At 45.8% G+C, this 27,432-nt stretch overlaps 2 protein-coding genes across 7 annotated transcripts in view; one reads left to right on the forward strand and one right to left on the reverse strand.

Annotated features, from left to right (window-relative positions):
- The window catches only part of LOC135916518 (uncharacterized), a 137,628-nt gene that overhangs the window by 98,052 nt on the left and 12,144 nt on the right, over nucleotides 1-27,432 (forward strand). For all 6 annotated transcript variants that reach the window (XR_010568959.2, XR_010568958.2, XR_010568957.2 and 3 more), the window contains 2 exons: nucleotides 16,416-16,576; nucleotides 20,221-20,285. Coding sequence is in view for 2 of the 6 variants with exons in the window: in XM_065449916.2 (XP_065305988.1) it covers nucleotides 16,416-16,576; nucleotides 20,221-20,285 (226 nt within the window). In the remaining 4 variants the exon portion in view is untranslated. The remainder of the gene's footprint in view (nucleotides 1-16,415; nucleotides 16,577-20,220; nucleotides 20,286-27,432) is intronic.
- On the reverse strand, nucleotides 314-26,278 carry LOC135916506 (piwi-like protein 1). Its single transcript, XM_065449895.2, has 9 exons — nucleotides 26,098-26,278; nucleotides 18,498-19,149; nucleotides 13,928-14,302; nucleotides 11,685-11,951; nucleotides 9,352-9,567; nucleotides 8,522-8,662; nucleotides 6,064-6,636; nucleotides 5,083-5,466; nucleotides 314-2,166 (listed from the first exon to the last, which is right to left on the reverse strand). The coding sequence occupies exons 2-9, from the start codon at nucleotides 18,984-18,986 to the stop codon at nucleotides 1,711-1,713; spliced, it is 2,901 nt and encodes a 966-aa protein (XP_065305967.1). The 5' UTR covers nucleotides 18,987-19,149; nucleotides 26,098-26,278; the 3' UTR covers nucleotides 314-1,710.

The following is a 27,432-nucleotide window of genomic DNA, read 5'->3' on the forward strand; positions in this document are numbered from 1 at the left end:
TAATGATTGCTTGGCAATATAGAACACGCATAACACGAGAACATTTGAAGCAACAAGCATAAAGATTAGATATATGAGTACTGCCACTCACTACCATGGTAGCTGAAACTGTCACCACACTAGAGTTCCTTACAGGAATTTTTGTAAGAAACTCATTGCTCTGCATAAATACTTGGCAGGCATGTCACGACCATCTCCATTAAGATCTGTCATCATCCCTGTACCCAGGGAGGACAAGTCCATGCGGCCATCCGATTTGCAACATTATTGGTTGCAAATTGAATGGCTGTACAGCTCAAACCGATACTAGCAATGATGAAACGAGAACAGTCTTTATTGACCTTGTTAAACTACATCAATAATAGGTACAGTAGAAAGCAGCAGTTTTTTTTTTCCTTTGCATGATTGTCTCAATCACATATTGCAGGGGAAAACAAAGGAGGGGGTGGACGGCAGAAGGCTGAGACAAGTAAGTTCGCTCTGAAATTAATGAACAGGAGTGACTACATGTAGGAAACTAACATGACAATGCACTCAGAAAAGGGCCTCCCATTACAAGAGATGTCTCGGCAACAGCAGGCAAAATGACGGAGTTTGACAATTGATTGATTGCAAATCCTCACTCAAGAACATTTTCATTGCCCAACAGTTCTAACAAGTGATAAAAGTACTTCGCCATTGAGAAAGTAATTGATTTGACATGAAATTTTAAAAATAAGCTCGTGATTAGTTATATAACAATGAATGTACCATGATAACTTCATTGGTGAAATGGGGGCAAACTCTAATGTCAAGAAAAATGGTTAACTGACTTGGTTCGTTCAGTGTAATGACATGATAATGCAATTAAAACCTATGAATCACAGGATTTCAACATTGGCAGTTAAGAAGAAAAGCAATGTTCAGTGGTTCCAGCAAGGACAAAGACCTCTTGATGACTGCATGCAAAATAAGACAAAGAGGAAAACACACATGAAAGCAAGAATAAAAAGATGAAAGAAATGTTTAAAATGAAGTTATTTTGGATTTGAGAACAGGTTTTAACATGATTCAATTTGCACAGGCAAATTACCAACTGACCGAAATTGCAAAAAATGTGCAAGAAATTATTTTAAAAGACATTGTCTGAGTTGATTCAATTGAGAATGCAATTTCAGAATGGTCAAAATAGTGCATGAAAAAAAAGAAAAAGAAAACTGCATCTCTTCTCAACTTTTGCTCTCCCCACTGAATTTCGTCCCCAAGAATTTTTGATCAATTACTACACAGAGGCTGCAAAAAAAAAAAGTCTACGACAGCAATACAACCGAAATGAAGTGCCTTTCAAGATAGCATCATAATCATAACAGGCAGGTGAGTGGAAAGCTAGCATGGAGGATATTTCAGTATGCAAATCTGAACCGTCAGACAGACTCCACCTTTTGAGTTCAGCACCCACAAATTTGCAAGCAGATACGGGAACGCAGCCAGGAAAGAAAGTTGTATAGAGTATTCAAAATAGAAATGGTGAGTGCACTTTCGTATTGAACCAATTTCGCACTTGGAAGGGTAGGTTAATGGAGACGAAGGCAACATGGGTGAATTGAGTGTATGTTAGTGTGCCGAGGCAGAGGAGGAGAAAAAAAAAAGAGAGAAGAGATGTGTGAATAGAGAAACGCATTTCATTGCAATTTGACAGGAAAAAGCGCGATCGCAAAACAAGAAAATCAATCACAAGTAGAAGAGGGTCGAGGCAAGCCTGGGGCTGTGCTCGCCGTGCAGTGACTGGCCGGCAAGGAATGCCAGCTTGTGGGCATACTGGCAAGGAGCAGGCACGCGGATGGTGCCAGGCCAGTTAAAGTAGAGGTGCGTCAGCTTGTATGAGAGGCGCTGCATGTGGTCGGGCTTGAGGCCCGTCGTGTCGTAGATTACGTTGTAGTGCGTGGGTGCAACGGTGCCCTGGCGCACACTCTGGGAGACCAGAAAGAAGTCGTAGCGCTCAGGCCGCGTGACCTCCGTGTCAACGACGGTGCCCGGAGGTGGGTTGTTGAACCCGCCGGAAGTCGTGTGCGCAAAGAAGCGCGTCGAGATGCGCTTGGTGACGACGACGAAGGCCAGCTTGTGCTCGACACCCGGGAAGAGTAGATCCAGAGAGCTCACGATTTGGTCAATCTCCCACTCGCGCACCTGCATTGCGCACGAGAGCACCAAGAATCCGTCAACTGTCATGTGCATGCACGAGGGAGAACATTTAGAGAGGCCCTGAAACACTTTTCTGCGTCCTAATTGTAGAATGGCCCGCCGATCTCGTACCGCAAAGTTTTTTCAAGGCCTTCAACCGAAAGTGCAGTTATCACACCAATACCTGGCTTTCTTTAGTCTCCGCTAGTGCGCTGAAGTTACGTAACAGAGGAGCCATGAGGGCAAAGCCTCAGCCAAAAGTTTAGTGCCGCGGTGGCAAAAGGGGTTCGTCGCAACACCTCGTGGCAGCACAGTGGACTAAGCTACACATCATGCCGCTGCCATTTTGGGCGCCAAGCGCAGCAGATGCAGCTACACACAGTGCAAAGATGACATGATTTTCTGTTATTTTTTGCCAGATCGCAGACATATATTTCATTTATTCAACTCAAGATTAGCAAATATATACTAGCGATCACGAAATTGACCAGTAGCATTAGCGTTAGTGACGACTCTACATGACAACATTGCAAAAGTGAGAGCAAGCTATTTTTCGCCGAGTTTGACAGATTTGCATCGCATATTCACAGCAGCCTCTGCGACAGATCACCAGAGTTTTCTCACTATGTTCAAAGGGTGTTTCGGAGCCCGTTTAATGCCAAGTGGCACTCCATGAAAGAGCACGGTCGGTTAACTCGAGTGATCACTTTCAGCTATGCGATCTCTTTCACGAGATTTCTTGCGACTCCATACCAGACGTGCCAAAGTGTATGGCCAACAGCATCCCTGGTACTGTGAGGCCATAGCTTTCTGGGGTACAATCACTTTCACAATATTCTGCGCAACTTGGCACTGGCTGCTTTGAAGGCTGTCGACCATATATTTCAATGCATCCAGTGTAAAGCTAAGAATATCGCGAAAGTAATCGCTCGAGATTACTGCCCAAACTACAAGCACCATGGTAGCACTGTGCTCATATACGAGAGTTCTCAGTGCAACATTTCATGCATGAACAAGCACACTTAATTACACCGTCTAAAGCACAGAGATTCCTAAATGAGTAACCTACTAGAAGGATCTCTGGCACTGTGATTGCTTAGCTGCCATGAGAATGATGGTTAGTACATGGATTTACTCTGATTTTCATGCTTGTGGCTTCAGACATACTTGTGGTTCTATTCACTATGTTTATCTGCCTTTGTTGGCCCCAATTTCGAAGCAATGCTAAATGCCGAAGGCAGTAAGAGTATGCACATGCAGAATCGTGGTGAATTGTTGCATTTAACGAAGCAATACTTTGTTGAAGACGATCGATCTGCAAAGTCATAAAGCCATCTGAAGCCAGAGGAACAAAGTTCAGGAAAATCCATGTAGGTACTATTACTGTTCCCATGCTGGCTTAAACTGCCGTACTTGCAGCTCCCCTAGACACTAGCCATAGGCAATTGTCATTTTTGTGGAAAACTCTCTGTGGTCTAAAGGTCAGTTGCTTTCTATTCTTTTTCTTTTCCATTTACGGTAGTTTAGTATTTCTAGTAAAACAAAAGAAATTGGTCTGTGTGTTCATGTGGGCATGTGGGACAAAACTTAAAGGGACACTAAAGAGAAAAATGATTTCTACTGAAATATTAAATTACCCTTCTACCACCAAGAACTTACCACGATAAGATGCTTAGTAAGCAAGAAAAAGCGCAAAAGTGAAATACAGGTGGTGGTGCCTCCTTGAAATTCCTGCACCAGGTCGCTGTGACGTCATGGATTTTGATAGCATCTTCTAGGGCCTACTTATTTAACTGTGCAGATTGACTGCATTGTGTTCTAATGCAACCAAAATATTAAAAATGGCAAGTTTGGGGAACCTTTACTGAGCCAACACGGCCGAAATACTAAAACTTACCTTGGAAACCCTGACGTCACACTGATGCAACGGCATCCGGGTTTCGGCTTCGAAATTCAAATACGGATACTTTGACCTTCACACTATTATTTATTTCGAAATGACTGCCTGCAGAGTTCCCGAACAATGCTTTATCAGTCTAAACTGATTTATTGTTTTGCTTTAGTGTCTCTTTAATTAGATGCTATGAACAAACTGGCACTTCAAGTTATTGCAACCGTGCCTAACTTCAATACAAACATGCTCCTGATAATAGTAGGCTAGAAAGCACTCAATATGCAGACTATTAAATAATAAAACCTAGACTGAATCACTCAGTGCAGTAAATGTGAAAGGATGAGGGAAGATTATGCCTCACTTCAGTTTATTTTCCTTAAAGACCCTTCTTTAAGACCCTTCTTTGGGGCGTACAGTAGACTTTCCTTAGTCAGACTCCAAATTGTTTATTTTTTCTATCCAGACTGAAGGTCCTGGCAGGCGTTCACACATTTTTATGGGCCCAAACTTCCACTATTTTGATCTCAAAATTGAACTTAACAATATAATTGGAACTTGACTGGTCAGCTTCGCCGCAATACAGTCGTACTGTGCGGTGAAGCATGTCAAAAATAAGAAGGGGTTGCTGCCACGGGGCATTGTACATGTTTCTTAAATATGCATCTTTGCAAAAGAAGAACAATGAGAATGACTGATTCTCAGAATGCCACTATTGCAAATGATTTCTGTGCCACGTCTCACAAACGCAGCAGTCATAAGACTTTTACTTAAATATTATGTCATTTAATATGGCTACACATTCATTTAAGAAGTTGTCTACAAACAGCACATAGTACACACACCCGCTGCAGAGTGCTGCAACAAGCTGGTGCAACCAGCACGGCAGTAGGTGGCCTGTAAAGGTACATGCATGTACTTTCCACCATGACTCAAAAGGTAACAGATAACAGCAGTTAATGAATTTTCATGGGCACTTTGCAAAAACAGCTATCCAACCATTAGGGGCTCAAGTCTGCTGCAAGGCTCACCTGTGGTATCTGGCCATCGGAGACCCCGTCACGGAAGAAAATGATCCGCTCAGGAGAGGCACCGTCATTCACCTGGGCATACTTGCGCAGAGCATCCTGCAGGTGCAAGGCCAATGTGCTGCCAAGCTCCTGGTGCGATGCGTGGAATGACACGCGCGAGTACCAGCGTGTGAATGTGCGGTTCATGCTGGCCACAAAAGCGCCCGCTGAGCGATTGCGCGAGCCGGCATCGTGGTATGTGTCGTAGCCAATGACCATCGTGTTGGACAGCGGGATCTCTAAGCACCAGGCCTCCCCACCAAGCTTGCAATTGAGCTGAATGGCCACTTTCGTGGCCACCGATCGCACATTCTTGCGGTTGCCAATGGTGCGAGCAAGGATTACCTGCAAAGGATTGTGCGGCAATGGGAGACACAAGTTGTTCTGCTGTTTGTGGATGAACCTGTGATGAAAGTATCACAGAACAAAGTGTTGATTGGCTGGCAGTTGTGGTACAATTAAAAAAAACCACATCCAATTTTTCCCAGCTCGCTTCAGCGGGATTTTTCAGTGGGAGGATAATACAAAACTACTACATACCATACATACCAATATCATACCATACCAACATGCTACATACCAATATACTACATACCAATATACTACATACCAATATCATGTGTGTACACAGTGTTCAAAACTGCTAACAGCCTGCTACCATTAGCGAAGTAGAGGAAAGCATGCTGACTGCACTATAACTGTCAAGCGCCTGGCTTACATCTGAACATCTGTTAGCATTGTCCAGAAGGAGAAAGGACTGAAAGATTACAAAGATGGGAAGCAAGAAAGTGGTCGGAGCTGGGAGCTTCTCTGCAGATGCTAAGCACGCTCAGTAGAAACATGGAAAGCAACAACTCCCACTGCATCCATGACTTTGCAGGTGCGACATTTACAGTTCTGCAGTCTACAATGGTGAACAGAGAAGTGAGAAACTACGTGTACCTGGGTGTGGAGGCCAAGATCAACGCAGGCCTGCTTCTTGATCATGTCGTAACGGTCCTTGCGGTTGTTGGGCACAACAATGAGAGCCAGCTGCAGGTTTCCCCCTCCACCAAGCTCGTGCAGGGCACGTACATAGTTGCCCGCTCTGTCGTCGTCCAGCTGCAACATCTGGGGCTGGCCCATGCGGACGCCCATAGGTGGGCACACGCTCATCAGGTTGCGCACAAACTCGGTCACGTTGGCCTCCTCGCGTTTGGGGCACACCACCAGCCACGAGTCGATGGCAACGGCCACATGCAGCCGCTTGTCGCGCATCTCGCGTGAGAAGTCTGCTGTGGCGGGGCTGTAGCGGTACACCTGGCCACTCTGCATCACCTTCTCGGGGGGCAGGGTGCGCCCATCAATGCTCACCAGGGCATTGTCAAACGTCAGCCCCCACTGCTCCATCTCGTGGTGGATAGCCTCGTTGCCGTTGATACGTTGGATGAACTCAAGTAGGTTGCGCACACGCTTTGGCGGATCTATGCGCGTGTGCTGGGCCAGGTCACGCATCACAGACACGTTGGCACGCATCTGAATCAGGTTGGATAAAATCAAGAGAGAAACGAAATTGGACAGGCAGGAATGTTAACTCCTACCTACAGCGAAGGAGAGGCAAGGCGACAAAAAGAAGGCAAAAGCAAGGAAAAACACAAAGGGGCATGCATAGAAAATACACTGAGTTGCAGTCACATGCATAAGTCACATGACTGCCACAAAAGGCTCAATAGTGCTTTGACCACCTTCTGCTGTGTAGACGGTAGCAGCCAACACAACAAGGGCATTTGCTACGAAAGTGACTAATCACCAAAACAAATTATAATGTTAACAAGCAGCCATGCTAGCTTGAACACACACTTCGGGGGAGTGTACCGGGGGATGCTGGTGTTGAAGGAATTGTGGGGAAGAACGTTGAACAAAAAGGCTATGTGCAAATTTCGGTGTGGCTTCAAAGCAGTGCCATACTATAGGCTAAAGTTTTCTGTCTGTTACCTTTCATGAAGCCCCACCCTCTTTCCACCCTCAAGTGTTTCATGGTTGCCCATTCTCCTCCCCTTTTCAGGGTTGCCTTCTTGCATTATGACTGTTAGTAGTTAGTGAATAGTGCACGGGGCACTGGCAAACCAGAAACTGGATTACGATTAGTTGCACTTGACATTTCTTTACCACACAGCAGAAGCTCAACATAGAAAATACACTGAGTTGCAGTCACATGCATAAGTCACATGACTGCCACAATCGCAGAAGAGGTGGAGAGCAGAGCCGCTTGCTGAAGTTACAAGAACGAGTTGTGCATCCGTGAATAGAGATAGCATTTGCGAAGATTTCAGCATTGTTGTATGCTGCGATTCCAGCGGGTAACGTGTGGATTTTAAAAAATTTACTGGTTATTAAAATTGAGGGTGTTAAGTGGAAAAACATGTACACTCATTTGTTTAATATACAGTTGAACCCGGATATATCGAGCTCGAAGGGAATTGTGAAATAGTTCGATATACAGAAATCTGCTTGAGACGGCTGCTCGCAGTCGCGACAAATGGTGACAAATGGTTTGCTGTGTCTGCTCCAAACCGGCCGTCACCAAACCGGTTTTCACGTTCCTTCACGCACATGGCTTGCAAACGTCATGGGGCGCCGCGCACCAATTGACCGTGGGAGATGCGAGGGTCTCTGGGAGAAGTGCACCTTCCAGGGCACGGTGCTGCTCTAGACCGACCATAGCCAAGCCGGTTTCCTCGTTCTTTCATGCAAGTAGTTTGCAAGCATTACGCGCCTAACGACCAGGGGCGATGCGAAGGGCTTTTGGGAAAGTGCACCTTCCAGGGCGCAGCGCTCCTCTAGACGGCTGTTGCCAAGCCGGTTTCCTCCGCGCACACGGCTTGCACACGTCACACAGCGTCGCGTCCTGAATGATTGCACGTGGGCGCGGGAGATGCTTGCGCCTTTGGGGAAAGCGCACCTTCCAGTGCGTGGCAAGGGGTTCAATATATAGAATGACCTACAAAATTAGAGTTCGATATACGATGCAACTTTCCCATACATTTAAACAGGATTTTCAAAGGGATAGTCTGTGCGTTCGATATAAACCAATAATTCAAAATATCCAGGTTCGACTGTGCTTTGAAAACTACAAATATTGAAATTGCTGCTGAAGTGAATAATCGAATAGCTTAACAACCCTGAAGGGATTTTTACGACCTCAGCTCATCAAGAGCAATTGCCACTTTTGTGTCTAATGAATAACGAGCTCACTTGGTCCTGGGTATTTCACTACTTTTTTTCTGGGTGGCTTGTGACTAGGCTTGTGTGAATATTCAATGTGTTTGAATAGGATCGAATGTTAAGGTGGTGCAATATGCAAACACAGCCAGTGCCAAGGCAAGAAGCACAGCCCTGTAATTCCGAGCAAGATACGCACCTCGTCAGTCAGCCCAGTCAGGACGCACAGCTCAGGCACCAGGTAAATGTTCTCGGTGCGGCCGGCACGCAGATCTTTTTCCTTGGGTCGACACACCAGCAGTGGCTGCCGCGGGTCACGGATGCACTTTTCGTACTGGTCCTGCACAGGGGACAAGATGCTGCTCTTGCTTCACAGTTCACATAGGTCCATGTCATGTGGACAAAATTGTCACATGGGTTCACTAGTGACACTGCTGCATGAAACAGTCTTTCAGCCGACTTTGTGCACCCGAGTAACCATGGAAACATAATGCACAAGTACATAGCGCACGTGATCACAACATTTGAAATAGCCATGCAACAAAACAAAAGGTGTTCGCGCCAGTGCCATAGAGTTTCTTACAAAAATTAGCAAAGGGAATTTTGGCTCTAGTGTTTGCTGCAGCTGCAAGTAAGTTAGGTCAGCCAGCAATCACGGGCAGTACATAGATTTGACTGAACTTTGTCCTTCTGGCTTCAAATGATTTTGTGGTGTTGCAAACTGATCATTGTTGACAACATACTGCGTTACAAATGCGGCCATTCTCAATGAGCACGGAAGTGTTTCGAGACTAATTGCTTTGCTTTCTTAAGAAAACTATGAGAGCTTGCAAATTTAGAAAAATGAAGCGCACTGAATAATGCCGCAGGAACGTTTGAAGCATGAAGATGAGACAAATCCACATAATACACCAGTCCCAAGGCAGCTGAAGGATTTTGTTAGGCCAGAGGTCGCTCTAGTAATTTTTTAGAAAGCTCTGCAACAAATTTGGCCTGGCATAACAGACTCTGTCAACACTGTCCCCGCACCGCATAGTACTGCATGTACGTCTTGGGCCCCTCCTTGGTCTCAAAGACGCTTGCAGGCGATTTATCCCAGTCGATGTCGTCGACACGATATGTCTTGTTGTTGTACGGTGTCATCACGATGCAGCCGGCCACACGCTTCATGGCTTCATCTCGGTAGTGGGAACTAGATGACGAAACCTGCGACAGCAGGTCCAGCACACTGTCACGCCGAAGCACCTGCAACAAAAAATGTGGCGCATATTTTAGGTGCAGGTCAGAACTTCAGTATCCACGTCTTAAACTTCGGAAGACGTCTGCAGATTTTCTTTCATACACAGCACTGAAGGCTAATTACGGGTTTGCCTGCTACAGAAAATTCTAAATGGGGGTGCCCCATTCCGTTTTTTCAAATGCTCATGTATGCCCACCAACAACTACAGTTTCCAACAAAAACTACTAAAGGGAACTAGGTAATTGCTAGTGTCCCTGGGAGAAATTGCAAGCATGACGGTTAAGTGATAATGGGATTGATGTTTAGCATATGGATTTGCCTAGAATGGCTTTGTGATCTTGCAAAATGTTCATTTTCAACAAAATACTGCGCTATGAATGCAACAGTTTCTATGATTATACAAGTGCACATGTACTTACTGCCTTGCTGCATTAGAGAACTGTCACGGCCTGGTTTCACAGGTATGATTTTTTTTTTTTTTAGTGCGCTGTCATAATGAAAGCAGCACGTTGTCATCGCCACTTCCAAGTCACTGGTCAAAGATATTAAGCGCATAGGCGTGGTACTCTCAAGTGATCACTATAGATACTGCTATCACGTTGTCACGTTGTTCCTGGCACAGTGCAGTGATGTGATAGTGAGCTTTGCACAGCACGAGAAATTCTGGTGACCTATTACGACAGCGCGTTCAGTGCCAAGTAGTGTGAAATCTCGCGAAAGTGATAGCATCCCCTAAAGTTATTTTAGCTGATATAACAAGACACTCCCAAAACATGTGCGAGAGCATCACTGGGATAAGAAAAGTGTTCACAAGAAAGTTGGAAGCCACAAGCGTGAAGATTTGATAAATCTGTATACTGCTACCTAGGAGCTAAACGATCACAGAGCCAGAGTTCCAGAGTAGTAATTTTTGCAGGAAACTTCACGATGGCAGGGAATAGAGCGAGTGGATAAAACAGAGGCCAAAGCCTGTTGTTTACTAGTATGATAAGTAAACAATGTGGCACTGCATGGGAATATGGAGACAAGAGACGATTCACAAGAAAACGAAGATTGTGCTCAACAGTGGTCGATCAAGAGCTGTGTCAGGCTGGAGCCATTATTTGGACAAGGAGTTCTCTTCATCAAAAAAGCAACTCTTTGATTTCTCAAAACAGTGCTGCCTCTAGCCTGAGGCATCTCTTGTTTGACTGCCGTTTACTGGGCATTCAAGATTTTGTACCTCAAATGGTTAAAGGAAACACTGAAGAGAAACATCAAACCTATTTATGCTGATACTGTAATCACTTGCTCTATTTTCATTAAATGCATGGTAATGAGGGTGATTACTTCAACAGCAGTGAAGGCCAAATTTCCATTTTAAACATTTTATATTCTTAAAATGGAAATAGTCCATAGTCCTGATGCTAGTACATTAGTGTGGCATGCATCCATGCATTTCATTGTATTTGGGCTGCTGTGCTATACAGTAAATAACATGGAAACTTTCCAATGTCCAACCTTATGCTTTGTTCCAATACAAGTTATTCCCCATCTTTAACAAGATTCATCAAGCCTAACAGATGACATCAAGATGTACGTCACGGCTGGCTGATGCGAAAATTGCGAGGTGGAGAAAACCTCAAGGTGGAGTCGCCATCAGTCTTTTAGTTTTGCATTCTTTCTGGCTTGCCAAGCCTTCTCTCACGCTAAGGACACATTCGCACTGCCTATTGACTGCAGCGGTTGCGTGACTGAACAAGGAGCGACTCGTGGTGACTGATGTTCACAGCTGCAAGAGAGACATGCCTGTCTATCACCCCACAGAAATCTCTTGCAATTGGTACTGCTCACATCTGCTAGCATGCTGCTGATTGGTTTGGCAGCCTGCAACAGGGGTCACGCTACTGAAAAACCGAGCAGCGAGTTACTGAGCCAAAACAGTTGCTTTCTGACCAAGGCAACCACTTGCAACCTGTGCGAGTCATTGGTATGAATGGGCAACAAGGGTGGATTTTATTATTTTCTTTCCATTTTAGGAGAGTAATTTACTAATACTGTAGTCAAACTATTTTTCTCTTCAGTGTCTCTTTGCAGTGCAGAGAGCCACATCCCCTAATATGGTATGCACCCTCAGACGCACCTTGTGCACTGTGTCCGTGACCATCATGACACCAGTCTCGTACTGCCCTATGGCAGTAATGAGGCCTTGCCACAGCTCAAGGCCGTGCTGGGGAATCGCTGATACGGCACGCTTGTCGAAGAAGTGCCGGTTTATCTGCACAAAGTCGAGGTGCTCGAGGTTGCGGCGCATCTGCGTGTTGAACAGGCGCAGCAGGTCTGGGTTGGTCGGGGCCAGCTCCTGCACCCACTTGATTCGGATCGTGATGGGGGCACCATCCGTGTGCCGCTGTAAGAGGGAACCCAGATTGAAGAAAGAAAAAGAAGTGGCAGCATATTCAGCAGCTTAGTTTGCATTCCACACAGGATGAAGGCCTTTCCCAGTGATACCTGCCGCGGGGGCCCAGTGGCGATGGCGTTGCATTTCTGAGCTCAAGGTCAGGGGTTTGATCTCGGCCACGGTGGCCGCTTTCGATGGGGGCGAAATGCAGACGCACTTTAAAGAACCCCAGGAGGTCAAGATTAATCTGATCTCAACTACAGCATGCCTCATAGTCAGTTTTAGCACATAAAACCCCAGAATGTTCTTTTCTTCCGGTAACCTCGACTTACCTGTACCTCGCATCAGCACACTGCGTCCTATGACCATTGAGTTACCAGCAAAACTTGATCGAGAAATCTAGCACTAGTGTCTACGGGTACTGCAAGTATGGTAGTTCAGCCAACTTGCAAGTGTAGGGTAGTGCATGGATTTGCTGAAACTTTGTCGTCTCGGATTCAAATGGCTTTGAAACTTGTCATAGCAATCATTTTCAAAAATACATTGTGTTCGAAATGCAAGCATTTTGCAATGACTTTCGTACATTTAGAAAAACATAATGGATGGCGTCCAAAGCATATGGGTTTCCAGCTTTTGCAATCGCATGCAGCGCACGCAATCAGCAAAGCCATAGCTATCGACATCCGTTTTTGTTACTCCAAGGGAGCCGTTGCTGGGGCACAGATTTGGACACCACCTATGGCATAGAAGCTAAAAAAAAAATTTTAATGTGTCTCGTGAAGTGAACGTGCGAAGACACAAACACAAAGGTTAAATAAATCCATGTACCACCTACCACTGTTACTTCAACTGCATGATTGCGGTGCCAAACTTCCCTCTAGTAAGCTTAGTAGGAAACCCTGTTCCTACGACTGCGAATTTCCCGATCTCTGCCAATCCTGCTCTCTGCCACCCTCAACTGCGTTGCTCTTCCCTTAAGATCTATTGTTTCTCTTTTAGACCATCGGTTATCTAGTGGTCTACGAAAGTGGTCGATCTGGTAATCTATCTGGTGGTCTACGCATTGCATGACCAGTCAGTGTGCATTTCTTCCTCCTAATTTCAACTGGGACATCGACTATTTGCATCTGCTCTCCAATCCACACCGACGCCTTCCTGTCTCAACACCAACTATCAAGGTCATGACCATACCTGCCAACCTGTGAACTTTAGGACACGACAAGGCAGGAAAGGGGGGGGGGGGGGAGAGGTTGCACACATGTAAGTTTGCTCGGACCGCACACCTTTTGTTAGCTACATGAACTATTAATGATGCTTTACCTTTTGACACTGCAAATACAAGCAGCAGCCAACTTGCAACAGCAGAGACTGGCAGCGTATTGTTTCCAGATCAATGATTTCATCAGTAACTCTGCTGCTGCTGCTGTTGAACTCGCCTGCTTCAGGAACTTGCCTAAATAAACTTGCTCAAAGCAGGCACCCCTCTGGTGTATGGCATTTTGAACTGCTACAAGAGGGCAGTGCAAATACCATCACAATTTCTTTTTCCCTTGCTTCTTTTGTTATTTTGCACCACGATGTATTTTTCAACAGCTTCAAAACTTTTTCACGAATAGAATCTAGCTATTGTATTAAGGATAGTTGTCAGGCATGCTCATAACAGTAATGCAGCAGCAAATGCTTCATATTGATTCCTACAGCTGTACAACACACAGCAACGCAAGGACTACATGAGAGACACTGCACTAGAGGACTCCGGATCTATGTCGATGAGCACGTCGCATATTCCTGAAGTGGAGTGGAGAAGAATGGATGATACTGTTTCATGAGCCATGCTTTTTTTGCAACAAGCATCCAATAAGCTCGGGCAGAGGACACTAGAGTTTTTCTAGAGGATGTGGACTAGAGGATCTAGACGATGTGAACTTGTGGTACGATGTGGACTTGACCACAAGTCCACATCAGCAGAATTTTTTTTTTCTTACCTTAGTGTAGAGCTCGGTAATCTCATGTGGCAAGCGTGTAGGAGTCTTCAGGTCTGACATGCCGTCGAACACAAAGCACCGACCAAACTGCTCACGATGGTCATTGATGAGTGCCCGGCGGATGCGGCTTGACTCGACCAGCGGTAGGAAGTCTATGTGGTACTGGTGAACGCACCACTGGGGCAACGACAGCAGCCGAAAGTAGTTGGCCACGAGCTTGATTGGATTGCCGGACAGCCCTGTCTTGTCTGTCATGTGCTTGGGCCGTGTTGCCAGCACCGCCAGCTCATCACGGCGGCCCCGACGGGCACCACGACCAGCAGAGATAGCCGCATTGAGGGCGGCTGCGCTCATGGTCGTGACATTTTCAAATTGCTGCGGATGTGGCAAAGACAAGGTTGGGGAGACAAAAAGCACATTGCATGGTCATTCAGCGCTATTATATTCAGTTTTATACTTGGCAGCCAACGCTGCAGAAACTATGCAAGTTGTAGTGCAGTCATAGATGTCTAGCCTTTCTAGCCATCTACGACTCTATGACTGCACTTTACAGCCTTTATGCCTCTCTAGTCTTCATAGCATTGCCTGCTTGTATGAAATGGAAAGTAGCAGCCTACACTTTCACACACATATCATTGATATATGTCAGTATCACATGAAAAGAAGGGCAGGTGCAGGCAGAAAACACAGAAATGAAAAGATAGGACCTTATTTGGCACAAAGCAGATTTAACAACACGACACTGGACAAACGCATATGCACAAGGATAGAGCGCTGAAAGAAAGTTTATTTATTTATTCATTTATTTATGTATTTATTTATTTATATATTAGATACTGCCAACTGCCTCTTGGCAGTCCAGGCAGGAGTGAGTGTGTACAAAGTCGGCGCTGCAAGTCAAAATAACAATAACATGGGTTACAAGGAACCATAAAAAAAATGCTTAAAGATACACACTATTGCGTCGGGAAAGGCAGCATGTACAAAATTACAAAAATAGGAAAATGGTGATTCTAAAACGAACACAATGTGGAAGCCTTTATGTTCCACCTTTATATATAACAATCTAAGTGTGAAGTTAGCACATTTCTGTTTCCTGCCGATATCAGCGTGTATGCTTACAACGAATATTTTACATAACAAAGGAATTTTTCTGTCTAGTAAGAAATTGCTAATAGTGCTATTTTATTTACCTACCCTGGCTATGTGAGTGCAGCTAGTGCAGGAAATTGCCTTTTTTTTTATTGGCGTAGGCCATTTTTTTATAGCAGAAATGTAGCGTGAAAACTACATGTACTATGCAGCAGTTTCGATGAGCATAGGCGGCAGACAAACAGGCTGGCAGTGCAAATGCCTTGCACCATCTTGTCTGCGACTGTCGGTGCTGTTTGTATGCATGCACGGCGACAGCAGTGAAGGATCACTGCAGGGTCAGCAGTGAAGTGCTGACATGATCATGTGTCACAGAGGAAAGTGCGCCAATCTTCCACGATGAAATTATCTTGCTGATGATGCTGGCTGTTTCAGACTCTGCGCTGTATTATAAGCAAAGGGAAGTTGTGCGCTGTGAACTTGTGATGTATTTCGCGGCAGTTCCGTTGATTTGTTGCTGAAACAGAACTCGTACATTGGCTTATAGTTTATGGCAACGGCATTGTAGAGCCAGTGAGTGTGAAGTCGGGTGCTTTTTGTCTGCTAATGCAGAAGACAATGTGCATAGCACACAATGTCATAGCTTCTGCCATGCACTAAACTCGTCTGTACGAGCCTGCATGAAGTGTAGGTTAAAAAAAAGCCCTATAATGAAGAGGTTCGACTGTATGCCACTTGCAAAAAATTTAGCACTTTGCTGTTAGTGCTCTATCTTACTTTTTCTTGTTAAGTGTCCTGCCATTAAATCTACTTCAAAACGTGTACGTACAAAACAGCCCTATTGAGTACAGTGTTAACCTTCATTAGGTTAGCGACAGCACCAATGCTGATAGCACAGTTACAAAATTTAATAGCATAGTAACAAAATTTAATGGCATAGATTGAATCAGTCTTCTGATTCGTATATGTGTTATCGTACTTTCACAAGCAGTCAATTGTGCTGGTGTCTATTTGGGATTGTGCCACAATGTTTGTGGTATGCAAACTATCAGGTAGTGATTCACACAATCAAATATTATTACACTAGTGACGTAATAATAGCATTACTTTGTCTCTCTTGACAGTAGTATTGTTCAAAAATTTGAATAAACATTTGAAGGCTGCCAAAATCTTAACAAATCAAGGTGCTATTGCAGTAGCAGACAACACATTCAGTGTTTAAAGGAAACTGGACCATGGCAGCATGCTAATATCTGGAACATTCCTTTGTGTTCTTGTTATGAGCAAGCTTCCATCTTTCAACCCACACTTGCACTGTCATGCCAAGTCAGCAGTCAGACTAACTCCCACTTCCATCAAATACATGGCCCATTGAAGTTTTTTTTTCTGCTTTCAGTTCACTCGGATTTTGTTACAAACTGAGCCATGGGAGAAAGCCATCCTTGAAACACCTCAACATTCTGCAGACATACTTCCCCACATGTCTTCAGGGCACAGTGGTGAAACGAATCAAGGGAAGCACCCCCTTTTCCCTGGCCGTCCAGTTCAAATCCTGTGGTAAGCACGTTCAATGTCCCTATGTACTGTTACACTGGAAAAGAATGCGAGCTAGAACAAATAAAGAACACTGCATATGCCTGATTACTTGAAAGTGAGGTGCGTCATTGTGGTGTAGCCTGGTGCCAGGTGCACCCCAGCTCCAAAACTAAGCCTCAGTGGTCAATCACCTTGGCGTCATACACAGTGGCAAATGCAGAAGGGTAAATTTGCCTTCTAGTTAACTTTCTCGCATTCATGTTTCCTTCTGACATGACACCGTATTTTTCACAAATCACAACTAAAATGTGCCCTCTTTAGATTGCTGTGCCTAAATGGAGAAAGCTAACATATTATTTTTATAACTCTAGATAAATGCGTACATGTGGAGAGACAATCATCGAAGGATATTTTAAAGCACGTGTAAAGGAAGTGCATATGTTTGTGTAAGAAATATTCATGTGACATATAATTCAAGGACTCGGTTTGACAGTGCAGCTTACTTGATGCAACATCTGACAAAACCAAACCAATAGTGAGTGAAATTGCCATCACAGCCATCAGCCAGTTTCCATTTCTCTGCTGAAGGTCTTCTAGCAGAGCCCTTAATCTAACAATAACAGGGAACAATAATCTTATCAGATTATTGTTCCCTTCCAATCTGACTACTCAAACCCACGAGCTGCAACAGGCTAGAAATGAGATAAAGATGCAGTTTGAACAGTCAATCATTTTCACTGGGGAGACCTGCCAACATCCTGCACCAACCAAACACAGCCAAACCAAATCACATTCAGTCCATTCTTCTATAAGACTGTCTATCTGTGTCAGAAAAAAGACATACCACACTGAAAATTCAATGCCAGCGGTATGGTTTTCACGTTTACCAGTGCATATATATATATGTACATACATGATTATGTTGTTTCAATTGAACTTTGCTCACCGTGCTTCGTTCTGTTTTTGCACCTCAGAGTTTCATGCTGCTCTATTGGAATGTGCAAGTATGCAAACTAGCCCAGTTTACTGAACCTTTCAATAGGAAGTATGACTTGTCAGCCACTAGCTACAAAAAAGAACCTTCATGCACATGCATGCACGTACACACACACACACACATACATTGTGTTACGTGTTTTAATAGAAACAGGTTTTTTAGACGACATCTCTGATATTGCAGTTTTCGGCTCACTTGAAGAGGTGCGGTGCTTGAGAGACAAATTGCCGTGTTTTGCTAGCTATAAATAAACTAATCAGCTCTGTACTTAATCGAATTAAAGCACGCCATGACTGTCATGACAGTCATAATCTTCGGACAATGCTTTGCATTGTGGTGCCACTTGTTTCTCTCAGTGCAATTCACTGAGGATGGCGCTGGGTGGTGCATGAGCACTGCTATGCACCCTTGAAGGAAGTACCAAAAGAAAGAAGGAAAGCACGAAATGAAGTGCACTGATTGTGGAAAGTCGCAAGGGTTTCGTACAATGATCACTAGGGGAAACTCTGGCACTCCAATCACTCTGCTTACATCGGAATGGTGGTTAGTCCATGGATTTGTCTATAAATCATTGTGCTTGCAGAGTCACAAATGTGCCGTGACATTTATTAGGCTTCAGCTTTCTAAATGTTCAAGAACTCAGCTTCCTATGGACAGCAAGGCAATTAGTCTCAGTGTACATGGGTAATCATTGTGAATTGATAAACTGTAACTCAGTATTCTGCTGTTAATAATAAATGTGTGAAGTCACAACGCCGTCTGAAGCCAGAAGGACACAGTTTAGGCAAATTCACGAACTGCCCATCATTCCCATGCTGGCTGAACAGCCATACATACAGCTCCCATAGACACTAGTGCCAGAGCTCCTTCCAAAGGGTTCCTGTAGGAAACTGTAGTCAAGATTATGGTACACCAGCACCGCTGACACTGAATACCACAACCTACCTCCCGCTCCATTTCTGCAACAGCGTCACGGAAGGAAATTTCACCGATGGAGGTCGTCAAGCTGCTGATTTCCGACAAGATAGACGGCGCTGGAGAAGGCAGCTGCTCTAGGCGAGCCATCTGCGCTGGAGGAGGCTGAGACACCATGGCCCCGTACATGGCCATCTGGGATGGTGTGGGGGACTGCAACTGTCCATACATGCTCGATGGCAGGCTGGGTGGCATGGTAGAAGACTGTGGCTGTCCAAGCATGCTCAATGCCGGTCTGACTGGCACGGCAGACTGCTGTCCAAATGTGCTGGGTGACTGGCTTGGTGGCATGGGAGACTGCTGTCCAAACATGCTAGGCGACGGGCTGGGTGGGATGGCAGACTGCTGTCCAAACATGCTCGATGGTGGAGTGGGTGCCACAGAGCGCAGGCGGCCTCGTGAGCGGCCCCGGGCTCGGCCATAAGCCGGTCCCTGATCACTGCCACTGCTACTGTCCATTGCAGTTGCTGTCGCTGTGGTTCGCGTCAACCACTCTCCACGAATAGGAGATGGAGTGGTCAAGTGCTAGGTGCAAGGATGCCAATGAATTCAAAGCCGTGCTCGCACTTCAACTCTGCGCTGTAGATAAGGGGTTTGGGCTGGAACAGCAAGACGATGCTCTCTGCAAAGAATGTATTGGTGCATTCACTTTCTGAATCAGGAGACACACATTGCACAGTGTAAAAACAGGCAAAGAATGTTAACTCTCACAAAGCCCACACGCAATTCCATATGAAGGAAAACAAAGAACTGGTTCACCTTCATTTCAAGCTATGGAGACATCCTTCGCAACAAAAAAAAGCAGTACTCTAATAATACTAATAATAATATTTCAGTAAATAGTTATCACAGTAATGTACTTAGCAATTGTTTTGCTGAAATCCGGTTCGCCACCTAGTTCTGTGGGGAGAAAAGGGGAGGATAAAATGTCAAGAAAAAGAAAGTACATCATGTGGAAAGCACAACAGAGGCACGGAAAAAAGAAAAATGCAGAAGTATTGTAGTTGCTCACACATGCCAGCTGTCAAATGAAACGCACCACTTCCTTCTGAATTGAGTCACCTTTGTGATGTCTATCTTGTTCGCCAGCACAAAGAAAGCTTATGAAGCACTCGTCTACTAGCGGGACCAGCACTGCATTGGGTATATCGAGCACTGTGCACACCACTTAGGGTCAGCACAGAGTGCTGGTTGTAAGCATATGGATAACGTCTATAGATGGGGCACAGTAGGGATATAACCACGAACTGCAACTGGCAACTCATCAGTGGAGTTCTATGTGTCAGAATAGGTGCAGCAAGCTGCAACTTCTTGGTAACATGCACACACCAGACTACGATAAGCACGCTGCACTCCTTGATACTCAGGCAGTATACACAAGACTAGAGGCAAAAAAAAAAAAAAGTCTCAGTACTCTTCCACTCTGTGAAGGATGACCAGCGAAGCTGTGTATGTGGGCCCCTTATGGGTGAACTGCATCTCCGCCGTGGGTCAGCCTAGCATTTCAATATTTTCTGTATCGGCGTATGGGGAGCACTTAACGCTTGCTTCACCTCCATAGCAGGTCAGCCCGGCATTGCACAATCTTTGGAATCTGCTCACATATGGGGAGTGGGGAAAGTAGCTCTTAACAGCTTTGCTGTAAAAGAACAATGGGTTCGCCTTTTTTGGAGTTGACCTCATCTTGCTGCAGGTCACACAGTTTCCATTCCTGGTCCCTGCAGCCGCATTCCGATGGAGGTGTAATTGGAGCCCTTGGTAAGCAAATCGAACAAATTTTAATTTAAAGGGCTCAATCTTGTGTAAGTGCATTATGGACTCCTATAGATATTCCTAAACTGTTTACACTACCAGAAAACAGCAGTACAACCATGGAGTGGAATTGAGTGCACATACCATGTAACACAGCCAAAAGCGGACGTACTGCCTCGACTAAGCAAGTACACAATAAAGCAAGTAGTCACTGTCAAAAAATATTACAGAAAAAGTATAATCTTAAAAAATTCAGTGGTTATTTGGCGGTAAATAAGAGAGAAATGTATTAGGCATTACATGGCACCTCCTTGAGGTCCAAGATATATGGTGCAAACCGCATTCACCACATTGCAAGGCGTTCTTCAGGAGCTCACTTGATGCATACCCTGCCTACTTGAGGATCGAAGTGCAAAAATTGCATGCAGTTTTTATGATACAAGGAAAGCGTGACTGCTTGCGCAGGAAGCAGTGGCTGCATAACAATGGCTGAAAGAACTTTGTTCCGACAAAGAACAGTGTTGTTTGCGAGGTGAGGAGTCTTTCTTATTGGCTGTATCAAAGCATCCCCTAATGCTACATTTTTTAAATTCTTCTGGCCTGCTCGCCAGCGTTTTTGCTGCGGCAATTTGCATGTTGCATAAAAATAGGGTTGTCCTCAGTATGCTTAAAATTCTGCTGGGACTCCATTATCTCGCATGTCGCCAACTGTTGTTATTCAGTCGCAAATGCAGCGCTATAGATTTTGTTCTCCGCTGTGAACATTTATGTGCGAAGATACAGCCTCTCGATCACACTTTTCGTTATCAGTAGGATCCGTTGCATGCTTTATTGAAAATTAAAACAGAGGCTTGTAGAGGCGCTCTAATTTTTAGCTGACATCGATGTGTGCATCAGTCATACAATGAATGCAGGCCCTGATAAAATTAGAGGCAAGTATACCAGTGGCACTGCAGGTGATGAACACTAGCCAGTCCACATGAATTTTTTTTTTTAAGCTTTAAGACAAAAGCCTTTAGATCTGTTTCAAGGTTGCATTGTGAACAGAAAATAACATGCGATCCGGAAAGGCCAGAAGCGACCCAAAGCATGTCCAGCCATGTATAAGAGATCAATGATTAGCCAAGTTAGCGATTAATGATTAGTTAGTGATTCATTAGTGAATTAAGGTGGACGAAGGAAGGTTAAAGTGGATTAGTATGGATTAGGGTTCATCAGGGTGGGTGAAGGAAGATTAAGGTTAATTCAGGTGGATTAAAGGGACCTTGAAACAATTTCGACGATTTTCTATGAACATACTGAGTCGTTAGGGTAGGTCTTTCTGATCATTAATTGACGCATCTAAGTGCTCCGTGTAAAGCATGTAATTTATTACAAGGTTTTAAAAATGGGCATCGCTGCCCATTGCAGCACACTGCTCAGCGCAATTTTCAGCCACCCCCACCCATATGACGTAAATCACCCAATTGACGTCATGAGGGCAAGCTATCCGATTAGCTGCCCAGGGCGCATCATCGATAATTTTTCCACCTTTATAGTGAACAAATGATGTTCGTAATAGTTGGAATTTTGGAATATCTCACTATACTTAAGCACTTCCAACACACAGATAGCAACGAGAGCTCCATGGTCAGAGTCGGTCTGTCTCTTCGTGAGCACTATGATTCGACTTTGTTGCGCTGTGGACTGCAAACGTAGGAATTGGCAATATGTCAAGCTGAGACATCGTGTCTCTCTGCAAGGCGGCAGACGAGCGGACTGCCGCTATCCAATCTGCACCAGGATTTGCACGTTTGCGGTGATCGCTTTACACCGGAAGATTACTAACGCAATAGCGTTTCGCGAGTCCAGTATAAGGGTAAATGAAGTGCGAGGGCACAGGGCCTGGCTGTGTCACCTTGCGTGTTGTTTCACGGGATGAGCAGAAGCACAAATGTAAATGGTCTGCACGGTGCAGCCACCTGGTGGCACAGAGCTCAACCACACGCAGTAATAGTAACAAAATGTATTCTTCTTTGCTGCTGGTGTAAATTTTTCACAGAAGTGTAATCGTTAACACGTTTTTGTAAATGTTTAAAATGTTTTGCACTTGGTTAGAGCAATATTAGCTCTTTGTTTGGCTGGTTAAGCTCTGTGCCAACAGGTGGCTGGATCGTGAAGACTGATCAGGCAGCTCAAATACGTCTACCCTAAAGTTCAGTCATCAGCTTGAGTTTATGCCTCCACCGTCCCCGTCGAAACGCCCAGCTAGCCTGTGGTTACCGGAATACCAGACATGTTTGGCGCTGCGACAGAATGCTCGCATCGCACACTGCTTCGATAGCTCTCGCTTGCGGTTGACTGCCAAGCAGCTGGCGGAGAGTTTGGAGAGGCTTCAGGCGCCCGCTCCTAGAAAACCGGAAGTCGACGACACGACGTGCCATGATGAAGCAGAGCCAGTGAAGGCGGAGCTTAGCCCCGATCGATTGCTCGGCGAATTAATTGAGGAGACAATGCATGACTATGGAGGAGGGTAGCTTGTAATCATCCGTAGCTCTCCTAATATGAGACGTTTCACACAAATTGTGGTGCAAATGATTAACTTTAGCTGTACCCTATGCATTTACAAATTTTGAACCGCTTCAGGGGCCCTTTAAGGCAAATTGGGGTTGATGGAGAATTAGGAACGATTAGAGTGGATTAAGGAGTATTAAGGTGGATTAGGGTAGATTACAGTAGGCTTTACAAGGTTTTCACGTTCACCCCTCTTAGGTGATACCTAATTTGCTTTGAGCTGCACTTCCACGCACGCATGAGTGGGCGACAATTATTTGGTTTTCTCATGGATACAGGCAATGTGCAGGGGGTGTTCACATGATCGTGCGCGCTTGCTGTTGATATTGACATGGCAGAAGCCGGGAATCTTCAGTTTAAAAGCGAATGTTTTAAAACGACCTTTCTGCAATTTTGTTCTGTGGGGAAACTTTTTTTGTTGAGTGTTGCATCAATGCATTTTGATTAGGAAGGTAGAGCAATCAATCATGATGGTAGTGATGCAGAGAATATTCTGGAGGCAATAATGTTTAGCACTGCAATGTATTTCACCTTCATTCTCCTTCGTCAACCTTAATCTGCCTTCGTCCACTTTTTTTAATTAGTGGGTTTTTCGTGCCAGAACCACTATCTGATTACGAGGCCCGCCGTAGTGGGGGACTCCGGAAGTTTGAACCACCTGGGGTTCTTCGTCCACCTTTCTTCTAGGTGGCGTGCGTTGCTTTACCGAGCGCATTAGTTACCGTATAGGCTCCTTTAAAGGGACACTAAAGTGAAAAATGATTTCTTCTGCATCAGTAAATTACCGTTCTACAACACGAAAAACACCACTCTTACAACGATAAGACGTTTGGCAAGCCAGAAAAAGCGCAAGAACGAAATACGGGTGGCGACGCCTACTTAACTTCCCGCACCTGGTGGCTGTGACGTCTTCGGATTTTGATGGCATCTTCTAGGGCCTACTAATTATATATAGCGGTACAGATTGACTACATTGTGTTCTAAAGGAACCAAATATTAAACATGGCAAGTTTCGGGAACCTTTATTCAGCCAACGCGGCCCAAAATTCATACTTTGGGATCCCTGACGTCACGCTGACGTACAGCGCTGGGGTTTCGGCGCGAAATTCAAATAGTCATACTTGGACCTTCATTTTCTCATCTAATAATCAAACTATTTTTTTTAAATGACTGCCTGCAGGGTTCTCAAACAATGCTTCATTAGTCTAAACTGATTTGTTTCGCTTTAGTGTCCCTTTAAGGGAGCCTGCCTATACGGTAACGCCAGAGCGCATACATTCGGAGAAGAGACGCCGCGAACATGCACAGCAGGCACCGCGGCGTCGAAGCACAAAGGGTGCGAACGCTGTCGCTACGTTGATCTCGACGGTGCGACGCCTAGTGTGCCACTGGGAAAGCGCATATTGCTACACATGCAAAGAAGTGACACCGCGCGAACATGCAAAGCGAGCACCGCGGCGTCGAAGCACAAACGGAAAGGGCGCCAACGCGGTCGCGGACGCTACATTGATCTCTACGGTACAGAGCCTATGTACTCCGTTTCATACATCAGGTGCAACGCTGTGGAAGCTATGAAAGTAGCGCGGTCTCCAAATGTTATCACTCCGCGCGTTCCGTCTATGCTCGGCTGGGCGTTTGCTCGCGGCGTTTGGTCGCGCGAGCATGCACATGACGCTGCCGCGACGGGAGGCAAATAAAAACAACGAAAAGAAAACTGATACGAAGCAACGCGTTAGCAGCCGAATGAACGCATGGTTTGATTGCTTCTAAGAGTAAATTCTTATTTTCATTCAGAAGTGACCTTCTATAAAAAATATTTTCACAAAAATCCGCCAGAGACACCGAACTGTTCCTAAGCGCGAACGCAGCCACTGCACAAAGTATCTCTAGCCTCAACAGCGTTGCACTTGATGTATGAAACGAAGATAGTATGCCACGGGGAAAGCGCCACCGCGAACATGCACATCGATCACCGCGGCGTCGAAGCACAAACGCAACGGGCGCCAACGCGGTCGCCGACGCCGCATTGACATCTTGGGTACGACGCCTAGTGTGCCACGGGGAAGGGCATATTGCTGCACATGCAAAGCGACACCGCGAACATGCACAGCGAGCACCGCGGTATGGCAGCGGCGTCAAAGCACAGACGGAAAGCGCGGAAACGCGATCGCTATAAAAAAGTATATATATACGTTGATGGTCGACGGTGCGGCGCCTCCAAGCGCCTTCCTCCTCCGGGGCTCGCTTCCTGCTCGGCGACAAATATCGCCGAATTCACAGACGGGGCATGTAGGATTGCAAAAAAAAAAATAATAAATAAAAAGTCGGCCGCGTTGCACTATGACCAAGCGGCAAACGCGCATTTTCAGACCCGGCCTTGCAACCCAGCGACAGCGTTCCACGAGCTCTGCAGTGCAGTGGCTCATACATACACTGTAGGAACATTCAAACATTTCGATGTGCCTTGAAGTTTATAAACGCCAGGAGAATCGGGCACACATTAACCTGTTCTAGTGGTTCCTGCTCTCAAGACGCAATTCAGACGCTCCAGCCACACACCCGTGAACAAAGGTAACGACAAGCACTCTACTGACCGGACGTTTAAGCATTAGTTCCCTTTTCGCGGCCGCTATGAATTCCGAAGTCAGGCTCGCATCTCGAACGCATCTCCATGAGCTCAAAAAATGCATCCGCCAAAATGGAACAGCCGCGGTGCAGTACAACAATCGTCACAACGCTGTCTTTAAACAGACTGCAAGGCCTATTTCTTTACAATAGTGTCCGTAAAGCACGCTGCCCGAAAAGGCGCCGCAGAGACACTGCGCTACATTTTTGTCCACGTGACTTCAGAAGTGTCGCGAAGGCGTAAGTCATATTCAATGACCCGCTGTGGTCACGTTTACGGCCATGAAAATTAATTCATCAGCGTTCAGGCAACGCCTCCGCTGTGTCCATCTGCGCTGCAAGAACGCGACGCGCGTCGCAGTTCAACCAGCGTCGCGAAGTCGTTGCGGTCGGCGAAGCCCTAATGCGACCACAACCACGACGTTAAGGCGATTACATTGCGAGAAATTAGTTCATCAAAATCAGCCAGTGCGCCTTGGTTGACAAGACACATCGAATGTGTTTGCATCCAACGAGAGAGACGCTATATGTCTCCTTCCTCGAAAGGCAGGGATAGACGGACACGCTAATCGGATCGGGTGTTCGCGGGAAAATGCCTATTCAGTGCGACGTTGAAACTACGTAGTGATGTTTCACTCACATGTTTCATCAGTTGCGGGTCGACTCCAATCTTGCCAAGGGCACCTCCTATGGGTTGTCACGTCAATCGACTCTCGCTCGAAGACTCCGATCGCAGAAAGCCGGTGCTCCGTGCGTTCTAGGGGGAATGTGAATTGCCGCTATGCCGCCTTTGCATTCTCCTCGCCGTCTCGGACGCTCGAACCAATTAAAATCGCCGCTGGCATCACGTGCAGACGCTCATTGGCCGTCGGACGCCGTCGCTAAGCGCTCGAAATAAAAACTCTTCTGGTTACTACCAGGGTGCGGATAACCGTGGTGACCGTAGACACGTGACGTATGCTGCCGATGAGCATGCTCTGTGCATATATGTTGTTTCCAAGGCGTTCGGTGGCCTCCGTCAATTCGGGTTAAAAAAAAGAAATATCCTTTTGCAAAAAGTTTATCTTGACACTTAAGCGCGAAGTGCTCGTAGTAACAGTTTCAAGACGGTGGTGGCCTTTACACACAGGAAGTCAAAATCACTTGTAGCGGTACAGTGGCTACAGTAGTAGCGGCAACTTATGCGGCTGTGCCGGCATGGAATGTTTGAACTCCGTCTTCTGATCAACTGATTCTTTTCGAACAGTTTGGTGCTGTTCAACGTGTTGAGCACGCGAAAGAGCACTGAGTCTTATGTCCTGGTACGTATGTACTGCCAGAAGTTATTGCAGATATGTCCTGCACGCTGAAGGAAAGCGAGATTAGACGCTTCAGGTTGTATCGTACGGCTGTTATATTGTTGCAGCGCTGCTGCGTTTACGCACAGGCATATTCGCACGGCGGCATTGCATTAAATTGTCCCGGCACATGGAGTTAGTCCTGCAGAGCTGTCTCAAGGGCTGAAGATGGTTCCTTCATTCAGTTGTTTCCCTAGGCATGTGTCAAAGTTACTGAGGTCATTCATCATGATTTATATGGCCCCACTCGATGCATGCACTGTCATTATTATCGCGATGCGTGGACACCCCATGTGGATTTCCGGTGGCGGCGTCCAAGTGCGATAACATCGCGTGCGCGGGTGGTGTGCTGTAGGTGCGCGCGAAAGCTTGCGAGGATGAGCCGTTCACGACCTTCTAGGTCGTGGAGCGCCATGAAGGATGGTTGCTCAATTGACGCGGCGGTGGCTGAATCCGCGATGGATTCTCGCCATGGAGGAAGGAAAAAGATAGGAGGGAGCATACCGCAACGCGATTGAAGCCAAACCTGGTGGCCCAGCACGTGATCGCTCGTCAGTGCGCGGTCGGTAGTGTTCCCGCTCTGCAGGCAGAGCCACGGCAGGGCAGCCGAACAAATGCGCGCCGAATAAATAGACATT

Source organism: Dermacentor albipictus, chromosome 9 (assembly GCF_038994185.2).
Source record: "Dermacentor albipictus isolate Rhodes 1998 colony chromosome 9, USDA_Dalb.pri_finalv2, whole genome shotgun sequence".
Classification (NCBI taxonomy): domain Eukaryota; kingdom Metazoa; phylum Arthropoda; class Arachnida; order Ixodida; family Ixodidae; genus Dermacentor; species Dermacentor albipictus.

Coding starts and splice junctions, on each gene's coding strand:
- LOC135916506 (XM_065449895.2), bottom strand. CDS start 18,986: ATGGACAGTAGCAGTGGCAGTGATCAGGGACCGGCTTATGGCCGAGCC. Junction 14,303..18,497: donor TTGCAGAAATGGAGCGGGAG/GTAGGTTGTGGT, acceptor CCACATCCGCAG/CAATTTGAAAATGTCACGAC. Junction 2,167..5,082: donor CCGATGGCCAGATACCACAG/GTGAGCCTTGCA, acceptor TGCGCAATGCAG/GTGCGCGAGTGGGAGATTGA.